This window comes from Ilyonectria robusta (genome assembly GCF_021365365.1).
Source record: "Ilyonectria robusta strain PMI_751 chromosome Unknown BGZ61scaffold_56, whole genome shotgun sequence".
In the NCBI taxonomy this organism is placed as follows: domain Eukaryota; kingdom Fungi; phylum Ascomycota; class Sordariomycetes; order Hypocreales; family Nectriaceae; genus Ilyonectria; species Ilyonectria robusta.
Window position 1 is genome coordinate 97,795 of NW_025764490.1, and position 27,357 is coordinate 125,151.

At 46.5% G+C, this 27,357-nt stretch overlaps 10 protein-coding genes across 10 annotated transcripts; 6 read left to right on the forward strand and 4 right to left on the reverse strand.

Annotated features, from left to right (window-relative positions):
- Positions 1-896: 896 nt before the first annotated feature.
- On the reverse strand, positions 897-3,110 carry BGZ61DRAFT_192702 (uncharacterized protein). Its single transcript, XM_046237825.1, has 3 exons — positions 2,035-3,110; positions 1,528-1,978; positions 897-1,466 (listed from the first exon to the last, which is right to left on the reverse strand). The coding sequence occupies exons 1-3, from the start codon at positions 2,997-2,999 to the stop codon at positions 1,104-1,106; spliced, it is 1,779 nt and encodes a 592-aa protein (XP_046094589.1). The 5' UTR covers positions 3,000-3,110; the 3' UTR covers positions 897-1,103.
- A 266-nt stretch (positions 3,111-3,376) lies between these two features.
- On the reverse strand, positions 3,377-5,711 carry BGZ61DRAFT_571121 (glycoside hydrolase superfamily; the record flags this gene model as incomplete). The annotated part of the gene is made up of 2 exons (XM_046256060.1): positions 3,377-3,550; positions 3,587-5,711. 2 exons carry the CDS (start codon positions 5,709-5,711, stop codon positions 3,393-3,395), a joined length of 2,283 nt encoding a protein of 760 aa, XP_046094590.1. The 3' UTR covers positions 3,377-3,392.
- A 1,297-nt stretch (positions 5,712-7,008) lies between these two features.
- On the forward strand, positions 7,009-8,760 carry BGZ61DRAFT_571127 (general substrate transporter; the record flags this gene model as incomplete). Its single annotated transcript, XM_046256061.1, has 4 exons — positions 7,009-7,365; positions 7,427-8,030; positions 8,077-8,520; positions 8,588-8,760. The coding sequence occupies 4 exons, from the start codon at positions 7,009-7,011 to the stop codon at positions 8,758-8,760; spliced, it is 1,578 nt and encodes a 525-aa protein (XP_046094591.1).
- An 812-nt stretch (positions 8,761-9,572) lies between these two features.
- BGZ61DRAFT_510917 (NADP-dependent oxidoreductase domain-containing protein) lies at positions 9,573-10,901 on the forward strand. Its single transcript, XM_046252086.1, has 3 exons — positions 9,573-9,959; positions 10,010-10,263; positions 10,317-10,901. Exons 1-3 carry the CDS (start codon positions 9,686-9,688, stop codon positions 10,845-10,847), a joined length of 1,059 nt encoding a protein of 352 aa, XP_046094592.1. The 5' UTR covers positions 9,573-9,685; the 3' UTR covers positions 10,848-10,901.
- A 598-nt stretch (positions 10,902-11,499) lies between these two features.
- Positions 11,500-12,099, forward strand: BGZ61DRAFT_467254 (uncharacterized protein). The gene is made up of 2 exons (XM_046247755.1): positions 11,500-11,902; positions 11,952-12,099. Exons 1-2 carry the CDS (start codon positions 11,793-11,795, stop codon positions 12,055-12,057), a joined length of 216 nt encoding a protein of 71 aa, XP_046094593.1. The 5' UTR covers positions 11,500-11,792; the 3' UTR covers positions 12,058-12,099.
- Positions 12,100-13,442: 1,343 nt separating this feature from the next.
- BGZ61DRAFT_373026 (uncharacterized protein) lies at positions 13,443-14,573 on the forward strand (the record flags this gene model as incomplete). Its single annotated transcript, XM_046242223.1, has 2 exons — positions 13,443-13,589; positions 13,641-14,573. 2 exons carry the CDS (start codon positions 13,443-13,445, stop codon positions 14,571-14,573), a joined length of 1,080 nt encoding a protein of 359 aa, XP_046094594.1.
- A 115-nt stretch (positions 14,574-14,688) lies between these two features.
- On the reverse strand, positions 14,689-16,430 carry BGZ61DRAFT_192800 (uncharacterized protein). The gene is made up of 4 exons (XM_046237827.1): positions 16,083-16,430; positions 15,924-16,025; positions 15,563-15,869; positions 14,689-15,507 (listed from the first exon to the last, which is right to left on the reverse strand). The coding sequence occupies exons 1-4, from the start codon at positions 16,399-16,401 to the stop codon at positions 14,805-14,807; spliced, it is 1,431 nt and encodes a 476-aa protein (XP_046094595.1). The 5' UTR covers positions 16,402-16,430; the 3' UTR covers positions 14,689-14,804.
- A 560-nt stretch (positions 16,431-16,990) lies between these two features.
- Positions 16,991-18,273, reverse strand: BGZ61DRAFT_434870 (uncharacterized protein). Its single transcript, XM_046243969.1, has 2 exons — positions 17,652-18,273; positions 16,991-17,606 (listed from the first exon to the last, which is right to left on the reverse strand). Exons 1-2 carry the CDS (start codon positions 18,244-18,246, stop codon positions 17,068-17,070), a joined length of 1,134 nt encoding a protein of 377 aa, XP_046094596.1. The 5' UTR covers positions 18,247-18,273; the 3' UTR covers positions 16,991-17,067.
- Positions 18,274-20,123: 1,850 nt separating this feature from the next.
- Positions 20,124-21,350, forward strand: BGZ61DRAFT_467265 (uncharacterized protein). Its single transcript, XM_046247756.1, has 2 exons — positions 20,124-20,385; positions 20,446-21,350. The coding sequence occupies exons 1-2, from the start codon at positions 20,298-20,300 to the stop codon at positions 21,117-21,119; spliced, it is 762 nt and encodes a 253-aa protein (XP_046094597.1). The 5' UTR covers positions 20,124-20,297; the 3' UTR covers positions 21,120-21,350.
- A 1,215-nt stretch (positions 21,351-22,565) lies between these two features.
- Positions 22,566-24,240, forward strand: BGZ61DRAFT_467266 (uncharacterized protein). The gene is made up of 3 exons (XM_046247757.1): positions 22,566-23,134; positions 23,186-23,639; positions 23,689-24,240. Exons 1-3 carry the CDS (start codon positions 22,776-22,778, stop codon positions 23,941-23,943), a joined length of 1,068 nt encoding a protein of 355 aa, XP_046094598.1. The 5' UTR covers positions 22,566-22,775; the 3' UTR covers positions 23,944-24,240.
- Positions 24,241-27,357: the final 3,117 nt, after the last annotated feature.

Consider the following 27,357-nt stretch of genomic DNA (forward strand, 5'->3'; position numbering starts at 1 on the left):
TTTGACGATGAGTCCTGAGGGAGGAGGGGTCCAGGCGGGGTAGAGAAGCGGGGTTGCTAGCTTGATAGCACGTACTCGCTGGTGGTATGTTTTCAACAAAAAGGGCAGTCCAATTCGTAAACATTTCCTTGGGACAGATTTATTATTACTGTCCATTGCATGGGCCAAGCTTTTCTAGTTTTGACCCTTCTCGGACGAAATTCCAAGTCCATGCAACTGTCCACTGCGCTTTAAAGGGCATCATGGACTTGACGGCTTGCATTGGTCCCTACAAGTGCTTCGTCGCATCAATGAGCTCAATGGCAACTAACAGATCGGGAATATATTCGGGAGAAGAGCTTCCCTATGAATCTCCATCCATCCCATTCGGGGAATTACTCGGATTTCCTCAGTCATGACCCTTCCCGAGGTTGGTGATTCCTGGCCAATCTCGTCACCCACAACTGACGCGCGGTGGGCCCATCTGAATCCTCAGTCTATGCCATTCGGGGAATTATCCGGGGTTGGTTCCAACGTGGCGGATTAGCGCTTTAAAATCTGGCCACGACCTTTGCTTGAGTTCCTCCCGTCGAATCAATTCCCTCTTCTTTTATACTCCCCCCTCATGACTTGACGTTCTTTCGTGCCTCACTATTCGTCATTCTCGTCAGGCTACTTTGTTGGGAATCATCAAAATATGACATTGTTTGACCTTACTATGTGCTAACGACGTCCACATTCTGTCCATTCATGTTTCCTCAGTAAGCTGATTCAGTCCTGTCCCATTTAAAACCGGAATGTCGGTAGATAATTTACAAATGTTACCTTAGATGAATAAGTCCTACCGATCGATCCAAATCGCCTCGAAATTTGCTCATCCTTCTTCCATTATCTCGCTCCGCAATTTGGCCCCGAGCCTGTCGGAAATGCTGTTAATAGCGAATAATTCCCGAAATGCGATAAATGCAAGGATCCGTCATGCCAGTACGCTTCTAGGTCTGTCGATCTGTGCCACTAGCCTGCATAGCAATTTGACCCACTGGACAGATAACATGCGGTCATACCTAGCAACAGGAGCGGACCTACCCCACGTTGACATCGAGTCTCCTTCACACGCCGTTGATCTAGAATGAATCTAGATCTCCAAATCCTAAATCATCGGTCAGGAGCCAGCTGGTATCGTTTGTCAAGTCCTCAATCAGCCTCGACGGGCTGTCCATCGTTGGCTGTTGATCTGATTCGGTTGGGTCATTGTACACCGGCCAACCCAAATCTATATGAGCGGCTGGATCGTCGTACCCTAGCACAAGCTCGGAATGCTTTAGTAGCTTGGGGAGCTGCTGGGATTGGCCCCCACGTGTCTTGAACAAGGATTCCACCACAGCACAGAGCAGATCTCGAGGTCCTATTTCAAACGACGAGAAGCCCGAGCTAAGCGCCAGGGCACTGTCGGCCAGGCTGATTCCAATGTCACAAAGCTTTTGCTCCTAATCTCACGGTTAGAAACCTGGGCGATAGGAACCGAAAGACTCCATCTTTGTTACTTACTATTGCAATCCCGTGGCAGTCTATGGAGCTCTGTCTGACCGAATGCAGAGTTTCCATAATGGTTCTGCCCACATCGACAGGTGTTGAAAATGGTAGCAATGCTCCGGAACTATGTGATGGCGAAGGGTTCTCGCCGAAGACCAAGCGCCACAAAGCCACGCGAAGCCATTGCTGCGTGATAAGGGTATCGAACCGCTGACTCTCTATCATGGAGTCTGTAGCTTGGACTACACAGAGCTTCGTATCGATTTCGTGGGCCAAGGCAACGCCGCGAGGTTGCTCCGCGTCACTCTGAGGGTGCCATTCGTAAAGCGAGGGAGGCAGGGCCTCGAAAATGCCAATGTGGTTGTACAGATCGTTCATGACTACTGGGCAGGCTGAGTTGACAACGTCGGGCTTCGCAATGCAATTACGGAGCCTGACAGGCCGCCGATGCTGGAGGGCAAAGGTCCTAGAAGATGATTTGTTAAGAGGTAGGCTGGACAAAAGCGATATTAGTGAGCTCACCTCTCCGTCACAAACAGGATCCAAAAGACACGACGGCCTAACTCGCGGTCGCTATCAGAGAGATTGATATAGCTGGCATCGTAATCCAGATTAAGCGAGATGGCGAGTGTTATGCTCTGGTTTAGGTAGAACCAGGCATGCTGAAACTTTTCTAGACTTGCGTATATGGTGAATAAGAAGTATGAGGTTACAACAGTGTCCAGACTAATATCCTCGACAATGTGGAACTGGCGGCATGCGTTCTCGGCTGAAGCGAGTAGCATCTCAGTGGTTAGTTTTGGATCTGGTGGGATGTTTACTCTCGGGTCGTCGTCATTGTCCGCCAAGCGTTCTAGATCCAGGTGCCGAGTTGTAGCACATAGCGACATGATGAGAGCATATCGTGAGGGCGGTAGTTCATCCAACCGGAACACATCGACCAGGATCTCGTCGGTATTCACAACGGGCATTATCGGGAACACGTATTTCACAAATGCCTGAACATAGGCAGCCAACGTGGAATACAGCTGTGGGGTGTTGCCCAACAAATCCATCGTAGGGTCGTTGAAGGAAGGAAGGGAGAGATATGCTTTGGGATGAGGACTGATACGCTCGGGGGATTTGCTCCATGATGGGCAAGATGTCGAACGTTCCTCTGCAGGGGGCGTTGGTTGGACTTCGTCGCTGTTACCGCTGCCGTTTTTGGCCTTATTGCTGTCAGAGCGGCCGCCATCATTGAATCGCGAAAAGGTAGTCGGCGTAGAAACGTCGAAAGAATCCTTGTCCAGCTCAGTGTTGCCCTGTCTGAGCTGGGCCAAGCGTCGGCCTTTACCTCCCCTGGGTCCTCTTCGACGAAGAGTCTGGGCGTATTGGCATCGAATCGACGCTGCGGTGCAAGCAGCACAGGGTATCCCACGGTCGCACTTCGTCTTCCGGAAGCGGCAGCTGTCGCACGCTTGCTGAGGCGGGTTCTGGTGAGTCTCCATGATGGTTTCGAGGTGGTGAGATGAGGTTCGCGAGCGGAGGTTCACGTGCTACTTCCATCTGTTGAGGTAGCACCATTCCGCTGCCTCAGTTGATGAATAGCGTCGGAATTGATGCACACAGTGTGGACTCGAATGCGCTCCCAGTCGTTATAATGACGGAACTTGACTAGGCTATCATCTAACGGGGTCCTTGGCTAGCTTAGCGTGAAAATCAACAGCATTTATGCGAATAATACAAAACATCCATCTAGCGGATTTCGGATCAACTGTAGGGTAGGGACATTCCCGAGTGTTTTTGTGGCTACGCTCTGGCATTAATCTGTGATATTGAATACACCTAACCAAATGCACTCTCAGTGAAGCCTCATAAAATCCATCACCGAACAATAACATTCAAGATCCGATGATCACTTCCAGCGAAACCTGCTGAGAAGTAGTAACGCTCTGCTTTTGAGACCACTCTCGCACTAGATCAAATTCGAGAATCTGGGACACCACATTGGCATGTGAGCTGTCAGTAATGGCGACGGATCCTTGATCAATCTCGACCCCTTCGAGTTTCGCTTTAATATTACTCTTTTCAACACCTTGGCCTGATACCCAAAGTCCCAACTTACCCAGTGCCTTGAGAACAGCGGAGACTTTGATCTCGTCTCCACTGCAAGATACATCCAACGAACATACTGCAGCTGCTCCTGTCATTTTCCCAAGCAAACCAAGAACGGCCACCAAACACTCCCCTCCACCGAAGGAGAGACGATGAACCTCGTAGCCTGACAGAATTTCGAAGCCTTTCACTTCCAAGTCTACCTCAAGCAGAGCAGTTTCCTCAGAATGGACCGCTGGAGTGGTTCCTAGCTTAATAGGACCACGCACGGTCTGGAATTGGTGAGAAAAGAAGACCACTTCAGCATCTGGGTTCCACTGCAAGCTTCCTGGAGCTGAGAACTCAGATACTGATACCAGGGAAGAGACATTCGTGGGACGGGTATTGAATACACCCATGAATTTGACCCCTGTGATTGTTTCGGAAACAATCTTGAGAACCCCCGATTCTTGATATCGGTCGAAAGCACGAGGGGTTTTGGCACACGTCGAAGGCCGAAGGACTAAGCTTCTCCCGCCGTCTGGGCTAGGGGCCACCATTTGGTCAATCAGCTTCAAATCATGTTTTCCGGGAACGTCCGTGATGAAGATTGGTCCGCCAGATAAGCAGCGTGAAGCAGCGTGAGCGGGCCCATAATCCATGGACGTTTGAAACATGTCCCAGTCCAGCACTGCGTTCAAATGCTGGGTGAAAAGGCTGTTGTGAGCGTTGGCCCAGATGTGCCACGGGTGGCTGCTGGGAATTTCTGGAAAGAAGTCATCGCTGTTGCGAAGGACCACTGGGGCAGTCTTGGTTTGAAGGAGACTCTGCCACAATAGCTCGGGGATCTGGGACATGCAGCTAATCGCCTTTCCTCCGAATCGTCGCTGGTAAGCCATCGTCCAGGCAGCCTGATATGCCGGAATGAGAGCAGCTCGGTCAGCACTGTTTTGCAGATCGCTTAGAAGGCACTGGACGTCGGTTTTGACGAAGGTGATTCCAGAGGAGCTCAAGTAGGCGTAAAAGTCGTCGTAGAATCGGTTTAAATCCGAGGCCGAAATGGACTTGAGCTTAGCGGGAAAAGCATAATACATCTTGCCATCGACGTCCACGGTCTCATAGTTGTCAACAATCCACCCTTCCTTGGCAATGGCACCCCAGTAGCCGAATAGCCCGTGCCAAACTCCGATATCTGTGATCAAGGGGTTTTCAGCCCTGACGCTATCAGTCAGGCCCTTGAGACCGGTGGGGAATCCCTGGTTGGCCTTGAAATCCGCGAAGCCGAGAAAATCGTGATGGCCGTCGCCGAGTTCCGTACTGCCGAGGGTTTGCCAGTTGTCGTCGACCAACAGCGTCGAGATTTTCACATTGTTCTTCCTCAAAACACGGAGAGCCTCTAGAATCTTGTCTTGGGTGAGGTCTGGCCCGAGTGCGTTCCATGTACAGAATCCCAAGTAATCCACCAAAGGTTCAAGGTTTGAGGAGTCTGTGCCGCCCGACTTAAATTCTTCGTCAATCATCTCCCGAACCAACGGCGTCTCGTTAGCCTCGGCTTGGAGATTGTGCATTATTGCGCCGATTGACGTCTCGATGTCTGGGGCGACTGAGAGCATAATTCGACAGGGTTTCCCGGTTTCGCTGTCATCTCGGGTGTGAGCGACAAATTCACCCTTCTCGTTGGACAAGAGGCAAGTATAGACATCGCTCGTGCTAGGCGCAGCAACGGTGATGACATTGCCGTCTCCCCTCAGGATGGAACAGAGAATCGTGCGTTCCGAGAGGTAGAGAAAGTCGTCGCCATGGCGTGGGGCAATCCAGGGCGGCTCGATTCGTGAAACAGCAAAGAATCTGGCCTGGTTAAGAACTGTGCCTAGAATCTTCTGCTCAGAGCCGTTGATCGGATCCGATTCGATAGAAAACAGCGATGCTTCCTTATGCGCAGTTTCAACTCTCACTTCATGCCACCTTGGCGCAAGTGCTATCAATGATCCGGCCTCTGGATGAGCTTCCAAAGGGCTTTGTAAAATAATTTCACCTTTTAGAAAGCTGCCGGAGCCCGTAATCCACTGCCACGCGGTTTCGTCGGAAATGCGGTACTTGATGGTGAAAGTCTGATGCAATGGCATACCCTCAGCCAAGGCTTGTCGAGACAACGTCACCACAAAGTTTTCCGAATACCAGTCCTCATTGTCTTGGAAAGTGACTGTGGGCAGACATGATCTCGAAAGCGGAAATGACCGCCATGCGCTCACATGCTGTTGCGACCCGATTGCAGCGGTGCATAGACGCAATTGAAACGGGTACACGGAGCGGGATTTGCTCCACTTAATGTTCACGGAGAATGAGATCTGCTCATGATGTTATTATCAACATGCTCACTCATCTGGCACATCACTGACTTCATTCTGGCCAGCCGAGATAACGGACAGCTGTTCAAGGGGAGGGTGGCAGTTGAATATAGGATAAGCTCCGGCCATGTTGCTCGTAAAAGAATACGCGGGCTCTCGTCACGATGAAGCTTTGGACCGCCCAACGTTGACGCTCGGGATACCAGAGAGTCCTTTAATAAACAGCGCCTTCAGAAAGCGTGTGGATCTGAATTGTGGGAAGACCCTTGGCTATCCACATTCTGTCGCATATCGATTCCAGGGTGCCAAACGAGTCCTGCCATGATGAGCGTTGGAGGAAAGTCTTTCCGGCGTTGTCTGGGTTCGCTAAGAAGTCCGAGTTGTTTCGTGAAACTACGATTCCATTATCATCCTAGAATGCTGCACATTGGATGATAGTACTACAGTTCCGAGGTCTGCCCACCAAGCCCGATTCTGACCGCCAGTCCGAATATATCCCCATAGAGACTAGTCGGAGGGGTAACGTCGCTGGTCTACCACAAGCCCGAATAATACCCCATTCAGACTAGTTAGAGGGGTCATGACGGGAGGTGGAGATATTGGGATCACTTCACTGGTCAAGACGCTTGCTATCACGGTCATGTAGAGCTCTTGGACAGATTGATCCCAAGTAACAGCCCACACAAACTTGTGTGAAGAGTTTTGAGCGGGTCCTGGGAATGCTTTCACACCTAACCATATTGGCCCCATGTACGCCTGAATCCCTTCATCCATTGGCGAAAATCACGCTTCCTTAGCTCATTGCCCCGTGGGGACTATTCCCCACGGGGACTGACTAGTGGAGAAGCATCCCAACTACGCGGATAGTGGGTCGCTCGAATGATGATGAAGTTGGCATGCGAGCAAGGTCAGCTACAACTTATTGTATGATGAGGTGGTATTACAGTATTTAAAGGTTCTACTCGGCCTCTTAAAGTCAAGGTGCTGCGCACTATCAAGCAGATCTTCAGTCAACCTCTTCAACTCAGCGCGACACATCATCATCTCCATCATGGGAACAGAAGCGAAAGACAACATGATAGATCCGGCTCAACATGTCGAAGCTCCACCGGCAGACGGCATGGCTTCCAAATCCCTCGCCTTCAACGCCGAGGAGAGCCTGATTGTCGAGCACAACTTATCGCCATGGGAGGCCATCAAAGCTTACCCCATGGCTATCTTCTGGTGTGTCGTCATTTCGGCTTGTGTCATCATGGAAGGATACGACCAGATTCTTGTTCAGAGCTTCTACGCGTACCCCCAGTTTCAGCTTAAATATGGCGAATACGTTGGTGTTGGCAGCACCGGATACCAGATCAATGCACCTTGGCAAGCTGGCCTAAGCAACGCGTCCGGTGTGGGAGCATTTTTCGGTACCCTCATGAATGGGGTCGTACTTGAAGCTGATGGATGCAAATTACACGGCTAACCCTTGCAGATATCTGGTTGACAAGTTTGGTCACAAAAGGGTGCTTCTAGGAGCTTTGGTTACGCTCTCGGCATTCATCTTCATCACATTCTTCGCACCAAACCTTCCCGTCCTATGCGTTGGCCAAATCCTTTCCGGTCTCCCCTGGGGCATTTTCGCTACTGCGGCACCCGCCTACGCCTCAGAATGCCTGCCCATGGTTCTTCGCGTCTACTTTACCAGTTTCACCAACATGTGTTTCATCATTGGCCAATTGATCTCGGCTGGTGTCTTGCGCGGCCTCCAAGGGCGGCAAGATGAGTGGGCATACAGGATCCCCTTTGCCCTACAGTGGATGTGGCCGATCTTCTTGATCCCGCTTGTTTCAATGGCTCCCGCAAGCCCGTGGCATGAAGTCCGAAAAGGTCGTCTTGAATCAGCCGAGAAGTCTCTTCGTCGCCTGCAACGGAAGTCTGCGGACATTGACCCGAAAAAGACACTGGCAATGATCGTCTACACAAATAATCTGGAGGAGCAACTTCAGGTTGGCACCACGTATTGGGATTGCCTCAAGGGCTTTGAACTTCGACGTACGGAAATTGCTTGCATGTGTTTTATCGGACAGCCGCTCTCTGGTGGCAACTTCGCTTGTAAGTAAGCTGGACTTGTGGGCATGCTCAGGCTAACATTTGACAGACAACTCTTCCTACTTCTTCGAACGAGTTGGACTCAACACCGAAACAACCTACTCTCTTAACCTTGGAGGAACAGGACTGGCACTCCTCGGAACATTGATCAACTGGTTTTACATCATGCCTAGATTTGGTCGCCGGCCCACTTACTTGTTGGGAATGGCTGTCATGATCATGGCTCTGATGGCCATTGGAATCCTTCAAGTATGGGGCGATAGACCCTCAGTTGGATATGCCCAGTCTGCGCTCTGTTTATTCTGGACATTCGCCTTTCAGCTGTCAGTTGGTCAACTGGGGTGGGCTTTGCCTGCGGAAGTCGGCTCCACACGCCTTCGCCAGAAGACCATTTGCCTGGCCCGAAATGCGTACTACATTGTCAATGTTGTTTCTGGAGTTCTCCAATCATACTTCATCAACCCTACTGCGTGGAATTTGTCAGGCTACACGGGTAAGTTTATGATCTCTTGTTATACCCGGTTCTTCCCCACAAAGCAGGCAGAAACTTACGATTATAGGTTTCTTCTGGGGAGGTACTTCCATCGTTGTGCTTGTCTGGGCATTTTTCCGACTGCCTGAGACAAAAGACCGTTCATACGAACAGCTGGATGTGCTGTTTGCGCAGAAAGTACCCGCGCGACACTTCAAGAAGACCGATCCTGATGTTTTTAATCACTATGAAGTCAACTGATTTGAAATGGATCAGATATAAATTGCCGTCTCAGTTTCTTTCAGACCGACTTTTTACCTGAGTCTGATCTTGTCAAGCAGAGACTCTTGGAGACTAGTGAGGCGGTATATTCCTTCCATTGTAGTTCACATTTGAGGTTGTCAATTGATAGGTAGCGGGTGGAAACGATGTGACCCGCTGACTAGGACAAACTTAAGATAGCCCGAATAGTTAAATACCGGTACACACGATCGCCCTTTGCGTAAATAAATACTGCTCTAGTCAAAGCTGCGAATATTCAACGCGGCTGTAGCATTGGGGAAGGCTTTGAGCGATTGCATTCATGAGGTCTAGATTCATGCCTAAAGCAATCATGCAATGAGTCTACCGCACGTATGCCATTTAATTTAGAAGATGTAGTCATAATAGTGAATACTGTACGATCAAATTTGTCTAAACACTCGGCAAGAACATGGATTGCATCATCTGCATGTCAGAAAACTTAGCCCCCTCAGCGCCTACAGGATTACCTGCGGAATTCACTAAGATTCAATTCGGAAGGCTCATTGACAAATGAGGAGTGAGAGACGGGGGCGTGAGTCGAAAGATCGATGCTATACGTAGGTACCTTGGGTAGTTGATAGTAGTAGCTTGAAGTCCCTAATTGTACCCAATCAACCGATCCTGGATTATCAGCCACCGGCTGACTTGTATCGACGGGCGGGGTATTAATCGGGGATATAAAATAGCTTCGGGGCTACACGGCGACGGCATATGACTCACGCCGAAGTTCATGGCGCGCGATTATCCAAGATCTGCATACGCCGAATACAAACAAACTTATTGCGTGCACTAGCCGACATGTTTATAAATTGATGATATCCCAAGACATCTTCAAAATAACAACCCTCATCCATTATTTGTCTTCTTATTGAACACCTGAACAATGGCATTTCCCGAACCTCGAAACACTGGCATGGTCTACCGCCGACTTGGCCGATCTGGTCTACATGTGTCAGCTATCAGTCTGGGTAGCTGGATGACCTATGGAGGATATACCGACGACGAGGCCTCATTTGCTTGTATGAAGAAAGCGTACGACCTGGGAATTAATTTCTTCGACACCGCCGAAAATTACACAGCAGGTCAGGCGGAAATTGTGATGGGTAAGGCTATCAAGCATTACAAATGGAAGCGAAGTGACCTCGTTATCAGCACGAGTAAGTTATACAAAACCCAATACACTTCCAAGCTAACAGGCAATTCATAGAAATGAACTGGGGGGCTGTGAACGGAGAGATTTTGGTCAATAATCACGGGCTATCGAGAAAACACATTATCGAAGGACTAGAGGCCTCGTTGGAGCGCCTTCAGCTCCGGTATGTGGATATCGTTTACGCTCATCGGCCTGACAGGTTGACTCCCATGGAGGAGGTTGTCAGAGCATTCAATCATGTCATTAATCAGGGTCTGGCTCTGTACTGGGGTACCTCTGAGTGGAGTGTCGATGAAATCACAGAGGCTGTAAGTCTTACAAGGGTCCCACGGTTACTGAAGATACTAATAATGTACGGCAGGTTGGAATTGCCCGTGATTTACGGATGATTGGACCCATCGTCGAGCAGCCCCAGTATAACATGCTGGTTCGAGACAAGGTTGAGGGCCAGTTCCAGCGACTGTACGAGCGTGTCGGTTTAGGGCTTACTACATTCAGCCCTATAAAAACTGGGATACTATCAGGAAAGTATAACGATATTGTTGATGGTCAGCTCCCCAAAGACTCACGCTTTGGGAGTAGCAAGGACGGCTTTGCGGATTTTATGCGCAGTCGCGTTGGCACTGATAGCTGGAAAGAAGAGATTGAGATGGTGCGCAGCTTGAAGCCGATTGCAGATCGCTTAGGCATCAACCAAAGCCAGTTGGCTGTTGCTTGGTGCCTGAAGAACCCAAACGTCAGCAGCGTTATTACGGGTGCTAGCAATCCGGAGCAGCTGGAGGAGACTGTGGCCGCTCTCAAGGTGCTGGATAAGTTGACCCCCGAGGTTATGGATGAGATTGACGCTATTACGAGGAACAAGGTTACTCTTGATCCTGCTCGATATGGCTGAAGACAGAATATTGCAATTATTTCGCATTAGATGGAGAATACAGTCTGCTATCCTAAAACAATGCCACATTGTAGTGTGCTGCATTCTAGTGAGCCACCTTCATGGCTGGAGACTCTCTCGTACAGGCATTCTGCCATGCGGCTCGCATTACCCCTTTGATCGCCTCGAGAGTAGATTTAAGAGCGACTTGTGCTTCGGCAATTCCTAGCGTGTCGTCCATTGTTTGCTTGCTTGTTGGGAAATTCATGCCATGCTAGACAGCTTTGTGTGGAATGCAATGTTTCAAGATACGAGATCCAGAACGAACCTCGTGCCCTCGGCCAAAGGGTGAATCATGGTTAGCTCCATCGTGCCGCGAACTGTAGCTAACGGACCGATTCGATTAAAGGGCGGCATATTCGGCCCGTACGGTCAGACAACAGGAAGGATATGGATATGGTCTGATACACCCAATCGCATATATGGAGATGGATCTTCATGTACAACTTCTGTTGTCACCCTGAAAACTTTTAAGACATGCCAAGTTAACTCATGGGCTCGCGGGTTCGGGTCGGTCTCGTGGACGCGACAGAAGCCGCCTTTTCCATTTTCCCCGCGAGACATAGACTATGATGACTTCTGCACAACGTATTTATTAAATGACACCTGTCTCGCGTAAAATTAAAAACTTTTGGTATGTCTTTGAAGCAGATAAATTGAACAAAGTTGTGGTTAGGGTAAGCAACTTCAAATTATATTTAAGTAGGCTCCCGTGGACATTTTCTCAATACCCCAACATAGCCTACCATCGCCTCTACCCACACACATCCACGTTCAAAAGTGAACAACATCACCTCCTTGAATATGCAACTCTCCAACGCTATTCTTGTTGCACTTGCCACTGCAGCATGGGCACAGGACTATTTGGTACTGTCGAAATCTTCGAAACTGTGACATCAGTCCTAAATGCCTGATAATCTAACCTTGCGCAAGGCTACGATTTATCCCTCTCGAGGGTATTCTGGCCCTTCCCTGAGAATTTACGACGAAGAATGCGTTCGACTCAGGCCGCCGCTGTAAGTCTGATCTCAAAGTTGTCGCGTATAATTCTCATCGGTGTAATAGCCGTAGCCGTGTTGGCTCCATAAAGATCACCGAAGACACTTACTGCGAATTTTATACGTATGTTACACTGTTTGATAACCACCCACCAAGACTGCAAGCGGAATGAACTGATCATACCTCGGTAGCACTAATTCCTGCCTTCTTTCTCTAGGCTGGTACTATGGTAACTTCCAGTCGTTGAGCATTGATGCTCCAATTGGGTCTGTACGATGCGGATTTAAGGATGAGGGCAATTGATGAATACAATGGGGATAGCTTTAAATAAAACGACATCGCTCTCTGGACTCTTTTTCATGTTCAGTCTCAGCGTCTCGCACAGATTTTACGTGAAATTTAGAGTACTTAAGCATGGCCCAATACCTGCTCAAGGACAGCGGAGACACAGCTGGTGCTCTCCGCATCAGCAGCACAGAATGTCGTGAATGAATCTGCCTCAAGCAATGGCTCCACCACCCACGCGGAACACAGATTCCGGGACAAGGGTGTAATAGAATAACATCACTCCGTTGAAGGAAGGCCACAGGTGCACCGCGTTTGATAAAGTCATGCCTTATTCAGCCTCTTAACTAACTTTACCCGCCGTAATATTGCAAAGCCGGCCAGGCCGGGGACTAGAGATTAAAATACCCGTGGGTACCCACGCATGGGTAGGCCCATGGGTACCCAAATTTTTTTGGGGGTATTCTTAAATACCCATAGATAAGAGGTCTTAGCTTAAAATAGAAATAAATAAGAATAAAAAAAATATTATTTAAAAAAAAAAAAAATTTAATAATAAAAATAATAAATTTAATTTTTAAAAAATAATATTTTTTTATTATATAATATATATATATATTAAATATTATATTTTTAAAATTTTATAAATTTTAAGTTTTTTTTAAATAAGATAATTTCTTATTTTTATATATAAAACTTATCTTTATGGATACCCATGGGTATACTCCAGCAGCCCACGGATACCCATGGGTACCCATAGGTACCCAATTTCAAACTCTACCGGGGACCAAGCATTCATCACATTCATCACACAACGGAGCACAGCAGACCCAAAATCGCACTATACCGAATGAAGTAGTGAGTCTCTTATTGGCTAGAAATGTTATTTTCTGACATCACTACCCCAGCAGACAACCTTGACGATGACCTGGATGACATGATCGACAATTCCCGCTTTACTCAATTAGGTGGTGAGTCTCTCATTGGCTAGAAGTACCCTCTAATGGGACGTAGATGACCCCATGGATAATATTCGCTTTGCTCAATTAGGTAGTAAGTCTCTCATTGCTTGCTTTCAGGACGATGAGGCCATGTAGAACCTAATAGAAGGGCGAATGGTGCAGAATGAACAAGTATTAATACCCTGACTGGTCGCTGCTATGGACGGGAAAAGAATCCAAACACCATTCATATCATTCAAGCTTAAGCCACGCGCAATCGTTTCAGCGACCACATTACCAGCTACCTTTGTGTCCTACCACCACAGGCATTATGACAGCAACAACTCACGCCGCATTCAATGCAAACACTGAAAGTCTCGAGGTCGCCAAGGCATTCGCTGAAAGAGTTCACGGCAGCACTATCATAGTCGCCGGTGTTAATCGCGGTGGAATTGGGTTCTCGACTGCACAGGCCTTCGTCAGTATCACCCACCATTCTTTATACGCATTTAAGCTAACTGCCGTCTAGGCCTCTCAATCCCCCGCCCATCTCATCATCTCTGGTCGTAACCCATCGAAGATCCAGGAATGCATCGATGCTCTCAAGGAGGAGTTCCCCAACGTCGAGTACCGCAGCTTGCAGATTGATCTCTCCAGCCAGCAGTCTGTCCGTGCTGCAGCTGCCGAGGTTCTCTCCTGGTCTGACGTGCCAACTGTCGACATACTTGTGAACAATGCCGGTGTCATGGGCGTCCAAGAGCGTACCCTGAGCAAAGATGGCATCGAGATGCACTTTGCGACAAACCATATCGGACACTGGCTATTCACGTGTCTCATTATGCCCAAGTTCATCAAAGCTTCTGAAGGCAATCCAAAGGGAGCCACTCGAATTGTCAATGTTAGCTCCGCCTCACCCATGGTAGCGTGCATGCGCTGGAGTGACATCAACTTCGACAAGCCAAACAAGGAGCTGCCGGAAGCAGAGCAGCCAAATTACGACTGGCTTAAGGTATGGGGCTACACAGATGTGGAGAACCAGTCATATATTCCCCTCGATGGCTACAATCGCAGCAAAGTTGCAAATGTGCTGTTCGGAATTGGCGCCAACAAGAGATTGTACGACAAGTACGGGATCTTGACCCTCGCCGTCCATCCAGGAGTAATCCTCACAGAGCTGGGGAGGAATTTTCCTGCGGAAACACTCGCCGCAATCAAGGGGATGAATGAGAATGGAATATTCACCTATAAAACATTAGGCGCAGGAGCGTCGACAAGCCTGGTTGCTGCATTGGATCCGAAACTGGAGGCTGGCGAAACCAACAAGGATAGCGAGAACCATGGAGCCTACCTGGTTGATTGCCAGATCAATGACAAGGCCCGCCCTCTTGCGGTGTCCAGCGAGGAGGCTGAGAAACTGTGGAAGCTCTCCGAGGAGCTGGTTCAGCAAAAGTTTACTTGGTGAGTGTCCACGCGATGGTGACCTTCGACTGGCTGGATATTGCCCCAGATGCAGATTGTATAGGGCGACATCCTCCCAAGCAGTGGTTATCCTCAAGATTGGCGCATAACCGTTACGAGTCTCCCTGATGGAGCGTACGCCCAGTCCAAGATCCAAGTACGCATCGATCTTTGTCTTATAGGATGCGAGGATTTAGCTAGCTTCTTCGAGGTCATTTTCTTCCCACTCCTCTCGCTACTCAAATACAAGTTGCTTCTCAGCTTCCGCAAACTGTGCTACGTGATCCCATAATACGCGACCGGGTTCGTCGTGTAGAACATTAACCCATGGAAACTTGCCAACACATTTCCGAACCTCGTCCCAGCTCTTAATGCCCAGGTTTTCGGCAACCATCCATATTCTCGGAGCAAGCCAGTCCCCATCGACTTCACCCGAAATCCAAATCCCGCCGATGATCATGTACCAAAGAACCAACTCATTATCGCGCTCCAATGACGTCCTATCAAGAGTGTTCCTGAAGCAAAAGGATGCCAACTCATGATCCATGATTCTGCGGCGGTCGTATTGCAAGAATATGGTCATCATGAAAATCGTCAGCCCTGTGTGGTATATAGCTTCTACATCAGATTCTAGCCTGGGCTCATCTAAAGGATGGAAACGTATCAGGCGGTAACAGATGGATACCAACATCTCTTGATACGTGAGGAGGTCGACCGCATGAACCCGTACGCGGTTATTAAATAATGAGGATGAACCCAAGACGTCCAACAGGATTTCGTGTAGTTGTGGATTCAATCCCTTGTGCTGCACCGACGAAGCTGCTGAAGGGCGATCGAAACTCAGTCCTTTTGGTGCTAGAAGCACCTGGACTTCAGGCATACGGTTTCGAAAGAACATCGTAGGTCCTCCATGCTGAAGGGAAAAAATAATATCTGTTCTTGAGAGGAGAGAAGAATTAGAAGGGTACCGAGACAGGCTTGCCAGATACGTACTTGCAGACCTTCAACAAGAGTGCAATGTTCCCTTCAAGTTGGCTAAGTCCACCACGAAGCTCAACCATTCTCCTGAGGCCGTCAATGTGAGCTTTAGCACCCAAAAATTCTTTTCTGCATTGCTCTTGGCTGATCAGGGACACGACAATGCCTATTGTGGAATCGGATAGAGCATCAGCACTCTCCAGCCTCCTCTTGACTATAGCAAGGGTCTGAGAAAGGCGATACAGTGCTTTAGGCGAGCTGGCGCCGTTGCCCATGAAGATTTCGTTGGATGCTTCCATTAAAGCAATGTTGCAGTGATATGCTGTGGCTTATGTCAGAAATATGCTAGGATTCATCTGAAATTGTGCGAACCTACTGGCTTCATCGGAGAAGAGGACGCGGAGCCACATGGATTTAGCATCGTCTACCGAAAGGCCGAGGCGGGCAGGATAAATTCTGTCAGCGGTAAAGGCGAAGACTGTAAAATACACGGTTAGCGTAGTTTCGGGTGAATGATAATGCCGTGCATTCATACACTCATTGATAATTTTTAGAGAATACGGTGAGACTGCCACAGGAAGAGAGAAAGTGAGCAATGCATTCCCACAACTCCTAATTGTGTTGGAAGAAACACATATCCAGTCTGTGTAGTGTCGTTGCTTATTAGGTTGACGAGATACGGGCAAGGGAGGTGGAACGACAGTCGTGTTTGGCTGGTGGTTAGCTCGTCCCAGTCTTGACGGTCGGTGAAACGTCTTTCCTGCATTCTTGCCCTTCATGACATGACGACGCATCCGCCTCTTGGAGGCCCTGTCGGGCTGAATGCCGTCTATGAAGAAGAAGGTCTTATTCATAGTCGCGTTTCATGATATCATGTTGCTGCTAAGATTCCACGCCGCGGAGAGACGGTCAGGATGAGTAGGAATATAGGTGGGGAGGGGCGCGGAGTTAAGCCTGGTCCAAAGTCCGCATCTCCGCAACTTTTAACCTCGCGCTTGATACATGTCATGATGATGTGGCGAAGTGAGTAGACTACCGATCGGATCTAAATCTTGAGAGAGTGAAGCGTATTTGCCTCGCATTAAATATCTTAGTGTAATGTTGATGGAACAACGTTGTCAGTGACAGATTGCAATATCAGGCCACTGAAGACGCGCCATGATTGGTATGATAAGCATACGGATGCTCTAGTTGCCTAAGTCTGCGTCCGCTGCTGTCGAAATGGCTGCGCCCTACTGCTACATGAGATCGACTGCGTGGCATCGGTTGCGGTACATAATGTGCATCATCAGTTCTTTATTGCACGGCATCTCATCTCTGTGGAGGCAAAACCCACCGTCATTTTATGCGATTTCTCCGCGGCAGTAATCGGATGACGATGACCTTCCTGCTTCTTAGCGAATAATACTACTGTTGGTGCATCATATCAAGATTCATATTTTCCAGCAATGTAAAATTAATAAACCCAAATAATATCTTCGGCCTAGTTGAAATACCTGATGCTGTCTCACCAAGTACCTTCAATTTTCCAATATTCCAGTCAACTGTTGGTGACGCAACAATGCATCATCAAACGAGGGTAAACTCTCAATACCGCCGTCTGCAAATATCTCATATACCGCACCGACGCTTCTGGCCAAAACTGGTAGACCCTCCTGCCATTCTTCCCAACTCCATTCCACAGTTTCAACCTGGTTGGTTTCGAAATCGTGAATCTCGATGGTCACGGGTCCTGTGTAAGCATTCGCATGCAACGTTGTGCCGTCCTGCGCTACCAGGCGGATCTCTCCTTTCTCGCCATTGATCGTCCAGACCAAGGCTGGCTCACCATTGAAAGGTTGACCCCGTCTGAACCGCAGGAGCACACTGGCCCCGTCTTGGCTTGTGGTGGACTCAGAAAGCGTGCCAACTGCGAACACGAGATCCGGAACATCCGACTTGATTGTCTCAAGGATCTTGTTCGTTGCTGGATCGCGGATTCGCACATTGGGCCTCTGTATTTGAACATGACTCTTGAAGTCGCTGAGTTCGCCCAAGACATACTGCACTTGATCAAACACTAGATTTGTTAGACATTTCGCGATGAGGTTTGGGCTTAACTAACAGTGCCCCAAGCCAATTGTAAAGACATTTCCTCCTATAGCCTTGTCGGTGAAATACTTTAACCCAGGAGACAGCAGGTCGCGGTCCATTGTACCACCGGCCGCATGTATTTCACTGCTCAGAACTTGACCAATTCGGCCCTGTTGCAGTAGGTGGCGAAGTTTGACAACAGGCGGCGCAACCCGGCCCTGGAGACCTACAATAGTGTGGCTCCCGCTTTCTCTGGCTAATCCTGCGAGTTCCTCCGCATGAGAACTATCCTGAGCGAGTGGCCATTCCACGAAGACTGTTTTTCCCGCTTTGACACTGGGCAAGGCCGTCCCGTGATGAACGTCGACCCGAGTACTGACGACTACGAGTTCGACGTCCTTGTCGTTCGCCAGTGACTGGGGATCTCCATAAGCCCGGGTTTCCTTTGGAAGGTTGAAATGTGCAATCGCCTTTTGAGCAGCCTCGACGCTACTGTTGCAAAGGGCCACGATCTCGAAACGGGAACGACCACGAGCGGAGAGCAGATACGGAAGATGGGCGTTGCTGGCCCAAGAGGTTTTGGCCGATGCGGAGAGGCCGATAATGGCGGTACGAATAGGAGCCATTTTCACGATGTAGTGATTATTTCAGAGAACGATGGAACATGCTTGCAATATCTACATAAGTATTCAGCGGCAATCCCAGTGGTTTATATAATCTGGGGTTGAGGGGTGAGATGATGCCATCACTGATTTCTAATCAAGCATTTGTCATACTGGTACATCGTGGCATCATGAATATCCCTCTTCTCACAATGCTGACATGTACCCCGCTTAGGAGGGTAAGACAAAACACTTTTCGGACTGATTGATTGATTTATCTACGAATACAGCAGTGGCTGTAATATATTAACACACTTTTCCCCCGGAAATTTTGTAGTCCGGCATCATTAGCTACGTTTTCACCACTCAATGCAAAGCCAAATTTGGAGTGTCGTAGACTTTATGTCATTCTTCATGTCAGACAGAGACATGAACCACAATTGCACTACTGGAAAAAGGAGTGATCATTCCCTTTTGTCGTAGCGATATTGCAACACGTAACTTCAAGTTAGGTTCTGTCCTTATTCTTATGGATGGCGCATTTTCTCCACGGAATCATATTGAACCTAACATAAATGAATGACTTATTGTCGCTTAATTAATACAGCCTTGGTCTTCGATAATTGCTTATGGTAACGAGGTTATTGCCCATTGGCAGCAAGGTTACGGAGAGAAGGGATGGATTGAGGGCCCAATTTAAACGCAATTGCACAACAATAATATTGTGCATGCCTTCTATCTGCTGGAATTTGGTGTGGTGCGAAGTGTATTTAACGATTATTTGACATTATTCTAACGCTTTGATCCAGCTCGTGATATCTAATAGAGCTCAGAAAATAAAATTAGACGAATGTGCTGGACGATAAAGACTACAATTATTTTTAGGTTGACAGTAGCGAAAGAGATAAGAATAATAAAAACAATACCTAGCTAATATAGCTCAACATCTTAATTTTATCTGACCTTCCGCGCACAGACTCATCTCGTTTAAAACTGAATGAGCTCTTAATCGACTTAGAGCTCTTCCCATAATTACGTGGTGACCCTCAGCAAGGCGTGGGATGCTAATGAATTGAATAGGGGTTCAACTAGACTCGTGACTAAAACAATCACCGATGGACCGCAAGTTGGAATCAGACACGATCCTAAGAACAAGGCTGTATCTTAGAGTTTGGAGACTCGCAGTCAGAGTTACAAGCTGGACGCTGATGTTGTACGGTGTGGGGACTGATGTTGCCACTTTCGCCGAGAAATACTATTGTCCCTTTGACAAAATATTTTTACCCTCAACTATTGCTCAAGCAATTCTAGCGTCGCTCATCCTGGCTACGTCTGCAGCTTGGAGTCCGAACCCTGCTTCCCAGTTTCCCGTGGGCTGTGAAGGATGCCTCGTCTACGGAGTATTGCAGCCATTGATGGCTATAGTTACATGATCGGTTATCAGCCTTACTTGAATGGATAGCACGGGGCCTCGCCTACGCATCCAGCTGGCTTAGTACACCCTTCTAGTAGCCCTGCCATGGGAAATTCGAATCTCGGTTTCGGGTTGTCCCCAAGTCTCGCTCCACAATCACGCCGTACTTCATTGTGAGGCGTTCCGGTACACCCGAACTAGTTATGTTTGAACTACACGAAGCCGGGAATAAATCCCAAACGGTCCAGACAATCTAAGGATCATCCAATGCCATGCGACCAGAAGCGCGAGGCTTTTCTCTAACTAGCTGATGGAAGAAACTATCGAAAAGCAGGGGTTGCTAGCGTAGCGCCAAAGGCTCAATAGAGCGGAACAGCGGTCACTGCCCCACACGTCAATCTCGCAAAACACCAGATTTTGAGAAGCTGACCCGTAAATAATGTCGAGGTGAGTATTTTGCATGTTAATAGCGTGGCTTACGCGTAGTGGATGCTGAGTTCTCCACCGCCGCTCCCGTGCCTTTGTTGGAGGGCCTTATCAACGTTGAGACCTGCCCCCTCCCCCTGAAAAGCCTCCCTTTGGTTTGACCAACGTTCCTTCACCAATTTTGCGCAACGGGATTTCTCTGTTCTCGTTTACCTTCGTTACTTATTCCAGCAAAATGCGGTCCAGCATTTTGTTCTCTCTGGCCATTGGCCTTTTGGCAGTTGAACAGGCAGTTGCAGGCCCATGCAGCCACAGCGCTCGACGTAAGTCATGAATTCACCGATCAGAGGAGAAAAGAAATGCTAATCATCTGTACATAATAGCCTCTTCGACAGTGGCTACGTCGTCTACGCCCTCTACAACACCGACCGAACCCGTAGGGTCCTCCACGTCAGCTGAAGCCTCCTCTACAACATCTGCCGAATCAGTAGAATCGTCCACATCAACTGAAGTCTCCTCCTCTACAACATCTGCCGAATCAGTAGGATCATCCACGTCAACTGAAGTCTCCTCCTCTACGAGCTCCATTCCTGCCTCCAACCCGACCTTTACTATCCTTGCTGGTGGATCACCTCTTCAAGACGGCGGAGGCCGCAATGGGATTTACATCTTCAACCCTACACGATCTGACATTTCCACTCATACCGCCTCTATTGACCCCGACACTGGACATGTGATTTTCAGTAGTGGCTGGCACTGGGTCGCGCAGTACACTATGGTACCCAACTACCCTGCTCTCCTCCTCAACGGTGCAGACGGAGACAATACGAACTATCCGGCCATTACTTGCACGGTGGGAACCGATCTCATAATCAGTTGTTCGGCCCCTGCTGGTGGTTGTAATGACGACTTTTTAGACCCCGTCTGCGGACCTACCAGCGGAACCTGGGGTCAGTTTTGCTCCAAATACCAATCTGTCTTCGGCGACGTGCTATATATTTTCTCTAGTTGTCCTGCGGGATTTACTCCTGTTACCTTATATGCGCAGGTAGTTTAATGATGAAGTTCTGCGTTGGATGAATGGGACCAGGTAGCCATTCCAGCCTTGATTGGAAACGACCATCTTAATAAGACAAGTGAGCCGCCACGGTGTCTTCTTGGACATGTGCAGATGCCATTTAGTTTGTGACGCAATAGATGGGGGGATGCTAAGTGATAGATGCTTTCGACTATTGTCTAGCGATTGAATACCTGGGTGAGCTCGGAGGACTGTAGCCGATGCTAGAATAAAATTCCCTGCCTTCTTCAAACGCACACCACATATGCAACTATTTCTTCAACCACGCCGAACCAATCAGTTTCAATGCTATTCTCCTGATTTGTTCAAGATCCTGTCTAAAAACTCAACTCGTTTGCTACAAAAATTCGTACTGCCATTGAGGTCCAGCGCGATGTATGAGACTCTCCCGGCTCGGTATGTATTAGTTAGTCTGTTGGCGCACTTCCCATAACCTGATCTCTGTTGGGACAGATATCACCAAGGCCACAGTCGCCACTGATCGGTACAGCATGGTTGGAATGAATTCGATCGAGGATAATTCACCATGTATAGCCCTATCATCTCCAGCAGCCCACTTAGTGGAAGAACGAGCCGACCGTTCTTATTCCAGGGCCCTCGGCTTCAACCATCCAGTATCCACCCGGTATCCAACGGTCGCATTTTCTTGGGGCCTTCTCGCAACATACTGTTAATTTTAACCTTATGATTATGAACTTATGTATGACTGTAATTGCTGAACGCAAGTGTGTAAGCGCTGGTGTGGCTGAGATTTCAATAGCCCAGCATTCGACCCATGGTCGTCAATCAACTGGCAGTGGAGACGCTCACCCCAGCAAACATGAGAGTAGAACGACAGAATTCAGGTAGCTGCTGTGTTCAACTGGCAGCTGAAGGCAACACGCTTTGCTTTTACAATCAACCACGCTGACAAACTAGAAGGCCGCTACGACAAATGCGTAGGTAGCGGATTCGATAATCTGGTTCCAAAGAGGTCTAGGTCGTTTGGGACGGACAAGCGCCAAATTTGACACGAGACAGCGCAGCGCCTAAACGACTCACTGGAGGGTCAGGCTTGTTGTAGAATTTCTGAGCTGAGATTGTCTTGGTAGACATTTCAATGGAGTTGAGGAGGCTTTTATCTCACTGTTGAGACTCTGGTTTTCAAGGCTGGGCTCTGGACCGAACGAGCCGAGATAGCCGTTGCCAAGGCGCTAGGCTGTCGATTTTCAATAGTTGCTTTCGTATGGGTGACCTCGCGTATCCCAAAACCCCTGAATTATGTGGTCCTGTGGGACTTCATCCCCATGCCCTGTGCGGACTCATTGTGCTTAAATTTAACCCTGCACGAAGTAGTGCGGAACACCCACGATTCTGACTGCCTTGGGATAAAGGCTGAATCAAAACCGACTGGGGGCTGTCCTTCTTTTTGTCTATAACCCTCAGACTAAATCCATTTGGATAATGTGGTTGAACTCGGTTGATTTTCCTTTGGAGCGAGTTGTCACCATTGGAGCTGGTCCATGTTAGAGTCAGGTCAGGGGTTGGGCTGTCGCGCTGCTTAAGAGGCTGCCGACCGCCATCAGCCATGGCGCGAGTCCGGGCCAAGCCATATTATCGAGTTTTGTATAGCGCTGTGTTGTGTCTGACTTCAATATGGTGATGATCAAATCGATTGTGGCTGTTGCGGCACTGGGCTTCACTCAGGTGAATGCTGGTCTCTGCAAACCAAGCTCGATCTCGAACTCGATCACTTTCGATTCGACAAGTTACGGTACGGTCGACTCCAGCACGCTCGGCTCCAGTACATCTGACTCCAATACACCGGGCTCTGACACCGCCACGTCGACGAGTTCCGAACCGGCCAGCCTCTCAACCACTACTGAGGCATCTTCGAGCTGTGTGGATGAATGTGCTCGTGGTGTTGCGGGAACCGATTTGGTACCTGCAACCAGCGCTGCTCGTTTGGCCAAGTGCTATACCTTCTTACGGTCGGCTGAGACGGCTTCGGCTCCGTGAGTGATATTGATGTTCCTTCAGTTCCTCAGCTAACGGTACTTACTTAGAACGGTATACGTTACGGAAACCGAGTACAGCACTGTTACCGGAAGCAACAACCCCACGACGGTTACCACTGTTGCTGTCGACACTGTCAAGAAGCGCACTGTTACGTCCACGGTTATTCCAACATATGCCAGCGCGTGTGCCGAAGAATCAGACTACCGCAGTGCTTGCTTTTGCATAGGGGCATCGGTCACCACTTACATCGAGGAGAATGCCGATACCGTCACCTCGACCGTCATGTCCACATCGATTATCACAATTGAAGCTGACAGCCCGCCCATTGTGGACTCATCGGATGTCGTGTTACCCACCAACACTGATTGGCTCTCCGACTACGAGTACTACGAGTTCGAGCTACCAACCTTCACTGCCCTGCCTCCGGTGTTCACATTCGCCCCCGCCGAACCGGAGGTGAACGAGTGCGTCCTTGATACGGCCAATCTTGCCAACGAATTCGTAAGTCGATATCATCATCAAAGAGACTGTCCTCTAACAGGTCGTACAGTACTTGCTTGATGCAAACATTGGCTACTTGTACAATAGAAAGGGAAAACCCAGCTTCCCTGTGGCTCCCAGTACGGAAGCTGAAGCTCGCGAGTTAACAGGGTTTGTAATGGCCGCCATGATAGCAGCTAGGTCCGCCAGTACGGAGGACGATAGGGAGCCACAGTCAATCGTTCCACCTCTTGTTAGGCTCCAACTTCTGACAAGACTGGTCGACCAGCGGCGCGAAGAGCGAGAAACTGACAAAATGTCTTAGGCGCGTCCTGTCCAATCCAGCGCGGCAGACCCAGCACGCGTGGCCCCGGGAACGAAACAATTACCATTTCGTTGCCGAGTCCTTGACGGCCTCTGATACGTCGATCTCGCGCAGTATCGAACGCTTCTCGAAACAAAGGGAACGGAAGAGTAACGGATTCTGGTATCTGGCCACAGGACTGTTCGTTATAGCTGGCAAGCCAAGCTAATAAAGTACGCGCAGTAACCTCTATTCTCTTTGCCCCCTAAGAATTACAGTACTAATATACCTTAATCTAACTTAAGTATCTTATCTTGCTCTTTTATATAGTCTTAAAGCTGAATATAGTACTAGTATTAAAGATTACTATACTGCTATTTACTCTAAGAATCTATACCTCTAGTTAAAGTTAGAAGTTAAAAGCTAGCTTTATATTTTAATTAATTAAGGTAATTAATATATAAGCTTTTATTCTTATTAAGCTACTACTTATTAAATAAAATAGCAGGTAAAGTTTAAACTTTTTACTAGTATAAGAAGTTTATTAAGCTAGTTATTTTATAACTAGAAGTATCTTATTTACTTAAGGCAAATAAAAAAGAAATAAATTACTAATTAAATAATATTAACTATAATAAATAAATTATTAATATATTAATATAAAAGCTATTATAAAAAGATATTAATTAATAAGTAAAGTAATAATAAATAATATAAATTATCAAATTACTAGCAGAGTAAAGCTAACTTAACTAGCTTTTTTATAGACTGTATATATTATAGCCTGGCCGCGACTTATATTAGGCCCCGGGCGCAGCCCCACTTTTCTCAGCCTCCCGGAACGGAATATAGTTTAGCTATCAGTAATCACTTTGTAATTACCCCCGATCACCAGTGATTACAATTACAGTGATTACTCCGTGATTGCCTTTGATTACTGGTGATTATGATTATTGTGTAAGTGATCACCCCTGATTATACCAATATATAGACAACTGAGTAGTATATATTTACTATAGGCAGCTACTTAGCTATTAATATAACTTAGTTATCTTACTTATCTTAACTTGTTATATATTACTATATTTAATTATTACTAAATATAATATTTATTTTATAAATAATATCTTAATTACTTTATTAATATAAATTTATAGTTTATCTATTAGTAATTAGCCTTCTACTTACTCTAGATTATATTTATAGTAAAATAGAAGATATAACTATTATAAGTAGCTAGCTTTTTTATTTATATTTATTAAAAGATTAATATTAAAATTAAAGAAATTTAAATAAAATATATAAAACTTTATAAGAATAATATATATATAATAAATAGTAATAAAATAATATTAATATAATTTTAATAGAATAATTATAAGTAAAATTAAATTTATAAGTAGAAATATATAAGTAATTTAATAAAAAAATTTTTTTATTATAATAAATTAAAATAAATAATTTATATTAAAATTTAAAATTTAATTTAAAATTCTTTTTATTTTTTAAATTAAAATTATAAATAAATTATAATATAATATTTATATTTATAATAATATTTATTTCTAAGATTATTAATAGCTAACTTATAGCTAAGATAATACTTAAGGCTCTCTAAGCTATTATATATTTCTTTAACTTACTAAGAATTTACTTATATATCTTATTAATATTTTTTAGAAGTATTTTAATAGTAAACTCTACCCTCTTTACTATCTTTTTAAAGTATTCTTTCTCTAAGTAGTTAAATATAAGATATACCCAGAGATAAGTGCAGTAAGTAGTCTCCTATAGTCTTTTCTCCAGGTGGCTCTGGATTTGTAGTAAGAGACGCTTCTTTATCGACAGCTAATTAATCCGGCGCATAATGACGTAATTTACCTCCTGGCTGATCATTTCTGACTCTTCCTCTCCTGGTATACGGATATTTGGAAAAGTATCCAATAGGCCGCGGAACTTGGACACGATCTGGTCATACCCCTTCTTACGCTTTCTGCGCTTTTCGCTTTGGACCTGATCTTGCCCGCACGCCTGGCGGCAGTGGATGCATGGGACAACCGTTTTGCCCTTGTCTTTAGTACAGTAAATTCCTCACCTTGTAACTTACTTATGATTAAGTTCTGGAGCTCAGTTCGCAGGATCTTAGGTAACTTAGGTGCCTCAATAGGGGTCTAGCTTCTCCGGAAGTGGACGCTAAATAATCAATCAATCAATCAATCAATAGTACGCAGATTTGCAAAAATGACACTCTGTGGGTGGGGTACCTTCCAAGTTTGGAAGCGTGCTGTAAAAGTGGAAGCTATTTATGCTTAAAACTGTACGAACTTGGACCTGACCAGTAGAGAGACGAATAGAAGGAAAAGCCTTTCCTGTTTTCGTTCATTCAGATAGAACCAGGGTCGGAAAAGGCGGTAGGTGGGCGGCTCGATTCTTGTGGCTTGACGTGGCTTGACGTGGCTTGGAAATCCTGATGCAGTGTATCAAGGTTAGCTTCTTTTCATGATGAAGCGGGAGAGCATAGGGAACAGGAGACCGGTCCCTGCGGGCCCGCCAATGCCTTTCGGAACGAGCCTTTAGATCCTCTGTGGCTCTTCGATCACGGCTCGGTATATGGATTGAGAGTATTATACGGCATTAGGTGGTAGGTAAGTAAAAGATAAAGGTTTTATTTCCGTATTACTATGGCTTACTGCCTAGAACCTTATCTGCTATATGATATAGAATAAATAGGTAGGTTTTTATTTGCTTGGGGGGATATACCCTAGAGGGCCTTTATATTAAGCTATTTCCATTTTATATAGAGCTTCTATAATTAATATAATATAAAGATTTAATATTATAAGAACTTTAAAAAAGAACTTAACTTATTAATTCTTCTAATAAACTTAAAAAGCTTTTAAAATAATAAATTTATATAATATCCTTATCTTTATTTCTTTAAGTGCCTTATCTTCCTTAGGTTATAATATTAAGCTACTTTTTATAGTATTAATTAATTACTTTAAATAGAATAATATAGATACCAATTCCAAGTTCTAAATGCCCACTAAGTAGGTATTTCCAGTTAAAGCAAACCCACCTACTCTAGCTACCTTATAGTTAACTATACTAATATCAATAGCAATATATAGTATATTAAAATCCATCCAAGCTATTATTATCTAATATAATATTAAGAAATTGAAATTTATTCCTTAATCTACTATAATAATCTAAGTAGATTATTCTATCTTCTTATAGCTTATACCTTCTATTTCTAGGCTTATTAAGGTCCCGCTAGTCCTCTATTATATAAGCACTCAGTCTACTAATTATACCAACCTCAATAACTAGATTGCTATATATCTTAACATCAATAACAAGTCCGGATTTATACCCTTAAAGTAGTAGTTCTATATTGGCATTATTATAATTATATATAAAAATATAAAGTTA

Bases quoted from the DNA above. Each gene is read 5' to 3' on its own strand.
- BGZ61DRAFT_434870 (XM_046243969.1), bottom strand. From the start codon at position 18,246: ATGGCTCCTATTCGTACCGCCATTATCGGCCTCTCCGCATCGGCCAAA. The intron at 17,607-17,651 runs GTTAGTTAAGCC...TAACAAATCTAG, and splicing joins TACAATTGGCTTGGGGCACT to TGTTTGATCAAGTGCAGTAT.
- BGZ61DRAFT_467254 (XM_046247755.1), top strand. From the start codon at position 11,793: ATGCCTGATAATCTAACCTTGCGCAAGGCTACGATTTATCCCTCTCGA. The intron at 11,903-11,951 runs GTAAGTCTGATC...TCGGTGTAATAG, and splicing joins GTTCGACTCAGGCCGCCGCT to CCGTAGCCGTGTTGGCTCCA.
- BGZ61DRAFT_467265 (XM_046247756.1), top strand. From the start codon at position 20,298: ATGCGGTCCAGCATTTTGTTCTCTCTGGCCATTGGCCTTTTGGCAGTT. The intron at 20,386-20,445 runs GTAAGTCATGAA...TGTACATAATAG, and splicing joins ATGCAGCCACAGCGCTCGAC to CCTCTTCGACAGTGGCTACG.
- BGZ61DRAFT_192702 (XM_046237825.1), bottom strand. From the start codon at position 2,999: ATGGAGACTCACCAGAACCCGCCTCAGCAAGCGTGCGACAGCTGCCGC. The intron at 1,979-2,034 runs GTGAGCTCACTA...ATCATCTTCTAG, and splicing joins ATCCTGTTTGTGACGGAGAG to GACCTTTGCCCTCCAGCATC. The intron at 1,467-1,527 runs GTAAGTAACAAA...CCGTGAGATTAG, and splicing joins ACTGCCACGGGATTGCAATA to GAGCAAAAGCTTTGTGACAT.
- BGZ61DRAFT_510917 (XM_046252086.1), top strand. From the start codon at position 9,686: ATGGCATTTCCCGAACCTCGAAACACTGGCATGGTCTACCGCCGACTT. The intron at 9,960-10,009 runs GTAAGTTATACA...GGCAATTCATAG, and splicing joins TGACCTCGTTATCAGCACGA to AAATGAACTGGGGGGCTGTG. The intron at 10,264-10,316 runs GTAAGTCTTACA...AATGTACGGCAG, and splicing joins TCGATGAAATCACAGAGGCT to GTTGGAATTGCCCGTGATTT.
- BGZ61DRAFT_467266 (XM_046247757.1), top strand. From the start codon at position 22,776: ATGGTGATGATCAAATCGATTGTGGCTGTTGCGGCACTGGGCTTCACT. The intron at 23,135-23,185 runs GTGAGTGATATT...GTACTTACTTAG, and splicing joins GCTGAGACGGCTTCGGCTCC to AACGGTATACGTTACGGAAA. The intron at 23,640-23,688 runs GTAAGTCGATAT...CAGGTCGTACAG, and splicing joins CCAATCTTGCCAACGAATTC to TACTTGCTTGATGCAAACAT.
- BGZ61DRAFT_192800 (XM_046237827.1), bottom strand. From the start codon at position 16,401: ATGAATAAGACCTTCTTCTTCATAGACGGCATTCAGCCCGACAGGGCC. The intron at 16,026-16,082 runs GTATGAATGCAC...TGTATTTTACAG, and splicing joins TCTAAAAATTATCAATGAGT to TCTTCGCCTTTACCGCTGAC. The intron at 15,870-15,923 runs GTAGGTTCGCAC...CATAAGCCACAG, and splicing joins CCTCTTCTCCGATGAAGCCA to CATATCACTGCAACATTGCT.